Source organism: Sarcophilus harrisii, chromosome 1 (assembly GCF_902635505.1).
Source record: "Sarcophilus harrisii chromosome 1, mSarHar1.11, whole genome shotgun sequence".
Classification (NCBI taxonomy): Eukaryota; Metazoa; Chordata; class Mammalia; order Dasyuromorphia; family Dasyuridae; genus Sarcophilus; species Sarcophilus harrisii.
Window position 1 is genome coordinate 349,206,348 of NC_045426.1, and position 4,006 is coordinate 349,210,353.

At 33.7% G+C, this 4,006-nt stretch overlaps 1 protein-coding gene across 1 annotated transcript; it reads right to left on the minus strand.

Moving 5' to 3' along the window:
* Positions 1-1,010: 1,010 nt before the first annotated feature.
* LOC100926050 (olfactory receptor 2W3) lies at positions 1,011-3,119 on the minus strand. Its single transcript, XM_003768695.2, has one exon. The coding sequence runs from the start codon at positions 2,905-2,907 to the stop codon at positions 1,960-1,962; it is 948 nt and encodes a 315-aa protein (XP_003768743.1). The 5' UTR covers positions 2,908-3,119; the 3' UTR covers positions 1,011-1,959.
* Positions 3,120-4,006: the final 887 nt, after the last annotated feature.

Genomic DNA, 4,006 nt, shown 5'->3' on the forward strand with positions numbered 1-4,006 from the left:
TGTTTTTTTTAATTGATTGTTGTATTGATTTATTGAAACATTTGAAGATAACTATCATGCTCTCTCTAAGTTATAGGATCATAGATGTACAATTTGAAGAAACATCAGAATTCATCTAGTTCTACTTTCTCATTTTACAAATGAAGAAAAAAGAGAATGAGGGTCAAATTACTTTCTCAAAGTCAAAGTGCTTCTCTGCTCTTCTGTAGGATCGAAATTCCAATTTCATTTACCTAAGCCTCATCTGACATGAATTCAAGGAACTTTACCACCCAGATCTCTTCTGGGCACTCTTCCACTTATTAATGTTCTTCTTTAAACATAGACGCTAAAACAGAACACAGTACTCCAAATCAGGCCCAACCAGGGCAGATTTCATGAGGATGATAACTTCTTTTCTCCCCCAGCTATGTGATACTGATGAATCTCTAATACACTAAAATCCTCCAATTGTTAAAAGACAAATTGATATTTAAAGATGTTTTCTTATACTTGTAAAATTTATTTTAAAAAAAACGATTGTGCATCTTCACATTATCTTTATAAATGTTTTTTATAATACATATAGATCTCCAGGACACTCCACTGGAGAACTCCTTGCGTACACATCAACAGCTTTTTCTTATTATTTCATGTGATCATATATCATATGTACTCCCTGGATGAAAATACCTATGGTTCATTGCCTTCATGGGTTATTCCTGGAATTTATATATAAAGTATATATATAGGGATATATACATACACACATAAATTTATTTGAATATAACATTCATGTTATATTAATATATAACATTGAATACAACATGAATATAACATACATATAGCATGTATACACATACACATGTAACTATAACATGTAAAACAATATATATATATTTTATGTACATGTACACATATATATAATTGATATATACATATAAACTTTACATAAACATATAGAAAAATTTTATATAATAAAAACTATATAAAGTAGAACTTTATATAGATTGATATCTAAATATTGCTTGTTAATATGATATATAAATAAAATTCAAGATTTATGCTATCTTGACTTCCTTCTTGGTTTCCAGCATCTCTAGTAACTAGTTTTCTCCCACTTCTTTCTTCTTTTAAGAATGGCAACATCACAATATGACTTTGGAACTATTTCAGATATTTTATTCACTTTAGCTTCTTGGGGACACTTCCGATCTCACATTTGTTATTATTTCTGTAACCCAAAGGATCCATAAAACTTCAGAGGAAAACCAGTTTTTCAAAGGCAAGTTACACTAAAATCTAGGTAAACTATGGCTATAACATTATCCTTGTCTACTTAGCTTAATAATTCTTTCGAGAAAAGAAATGGTGATGGTATGATCTAATTTTGATGAAGCCTTGGTTCTTTGTGATCACATTTTCTTTTTGCAGGATTCTTCTCCATCCTGTTAATTACTAGAATTTTGCCAAAACAGCAAAGTTTACTGCCCTATGGTTTGTAGGCTCCATTTTCTTGTCTTAAAAAAACAAACAAGCAAAAAATCTTCTATTCCCTTCTCCAATCCTGTGGTGTCTTGGAGATTGGAAGAATACCTAGCACAAAGGAGGAAAGAAAGTAGAAAATCCTACTAAAGAGAAGGAAGCTAGCTGCAGAAAGGTGCTGCTTTTCCTATAAATAATGATGCATAAAAGCTGTGATAACCATTTAGTAGTAGTCAAAGGAACAAATGTTGAATTCCAGTCACCAAGTTTTTGATAAAAGAAATGGTAAAAGAATCATCCAATTATATTCAGGTGATTTTTGTGGGTATCAACAATATACCTAGAAAGAATCTCAAAAGCACTGCTAAAATACAAAGACCTAAACAAGAAATTGGGAGTACAGTTGCTATTTTAATCACTAATTCCTATTTTTTTCAGAGTTGAGAAAGAGGAATGGGCTATGAAAGAAGCTGTGTCCAGCAAGCTTGTTTAGCATCATTTTTCATTTGCTCCTTTATTTGCTCCCAGAAGCCTCCTCAGTGCCCCCTTTACTTCCTTGTTTCTCAATGTATAGATGACTGGGTTGAGGAGTGGAGTCACTATGTTGTAGAAGAGGGTAAAGAACTTGCCTTGGTCCTGAGAGGCACTGTTTCCTGGTTGCATGTATATATAGATAATATTGCCATAAAAGAGGGATACTATAATAAGATGGGAACTGCAGGTGTTGATGGCTTTCCGTCTCCCTACTGCTGACTTGATCTGTAATACTGCCTTGGTGATATAGCCATAGGAGATCAGGATAAGGATTAAGGGTGTCAGTACAATAACTACTGCCAGCACAAATACAGTGTTCTCAATGACAACAGTGTTTACACAAGCCACACGAATCAGTGCTGGCATTTCACATAAGAAGTGGTTTATCTTGTTGTTTCCACAACGAGGCAGTTTCAGAGTTATAGGAGACATAGTCAATGAGTTGATCACACCACCAAACCAAGCAATAGACACTAGTCCCAGGCAGAGTTTTGGATGCATAATCACTATGTAATGAAGGGGCTTGCAGACAGCAACAAAACGGTCATACGCCATAACAGCCAGTAAGAGACATTCAACACCACCCAGAGCCAGGAACAGGAAAAGTTGAATAGCACAGCCTGTGTGGCTAATGGTTTTATCAGGCCCACTTAGATTATAAAGCAGTTGTGGGATAGAGCTGGTGGTGAAACAGAGATCCAGGAAAGAGAGGTGGGTAAGAAAGAAATACATTGGTGTATGGAGGCGAAAGTCTATTTGGGACACTAGAATGATGGTTGTATTACCCACAACTGTCAGGAGATAGGCAATCAAGATGACCACAAAAAGGACTAACTCAAGCTGGGGCCTTTTGGAGAATCCTAGAAGGATAAAATCATATTGAGTGCTTTCATTGGTCCCATCCATCATTTGTACTATACCTGAAGAGAAAAGGAAACAGAAATAATGAATAGATTACCACAGTCCTTTGTACATTATAGTTTAGTTCTTTAAAATCAACTTTTAAGATATCTACTGAAATATCAATTATTGAAATTTTAATTTTTCACATTCTCCAAAAGAAATAAAACTAATTGTGAAACCTGAACATGAACTAGTATGACTACTAATATAAAGTTGGTTCATGGCATATTTAAGCATTCTCTTTATTCAAAGTGCTTTTTTTTCTACAACTAGTTTCTGTGATATCATATTCTCTTGGAGTTCCTACTTTTAATCTCTATGACTGCTCCTCTTTTCTCTTTGTTGGCTCCTTTTCCTTCTAAGATAATGATGGAGTGAATCTAGGTTGATAAATTTAATAAAATCTGAATAAGACTAGATTTGGATTTTGATTTTAATTCTGTTGATCAAAAAATTATCTGTGGCTTTATGTTTCCTAGCAAATTTAAAATAAGTTCATTAGTCTAGCAATTTAGATGCAAGCAAATTTGGTCCCATTCTACCGTTCTAGTTTTTTTTTTTTTTTTTTGCTATTTGCTCTGATTGAAATATCCTGCCACCATTATTTGTATGTTCTATCTCCACGATTCTGAAATTCATCAAACACTTCTTAAATCTCATATTACTTAAATTTTCTTTCCTTGTTTCATCCATCAGTCTCTCCATTCATCCCTTCTTTCTCAAGCCATCACCCCTGCTCTTGTTTTCAATTTCCTTGTTTCATTCTCTTGATATTCTAACTTTTTAACATTTAATATTCTAACATTTTAACTGGTTAAACTATATAATATATATCCTTTCTACCTTTGCACAACTTTTCATTTTGTCCCATTGTTGTTCAGTCATTTCAATTGTTCCTGACTCTTTGTGACCCCATTAGGATTTTCTTGGCAAAGATACTGGAATGGCTTGCCATTTCCTTTTCCAGCTCATTTTCAGATAAGGGATCCAAGATAGATAGAGTTAAATGACTTGTTCAGGACTTACTAGTGTTTGAGGCTGAATGTGAATTCATATGTTTCTATTATTCCTCCCCACATACACACACACACACATACAATAGCCA

What these genes read in the sequence shown, in the direction of transcription:
- LOC100926050 (XM_003768695.2), bottom strand. Translation starts at nt 2,907, where the DNA reads ATGATGGATGGGACCAATGAAAGCACTCAATATGATTTTATCCTTCTA.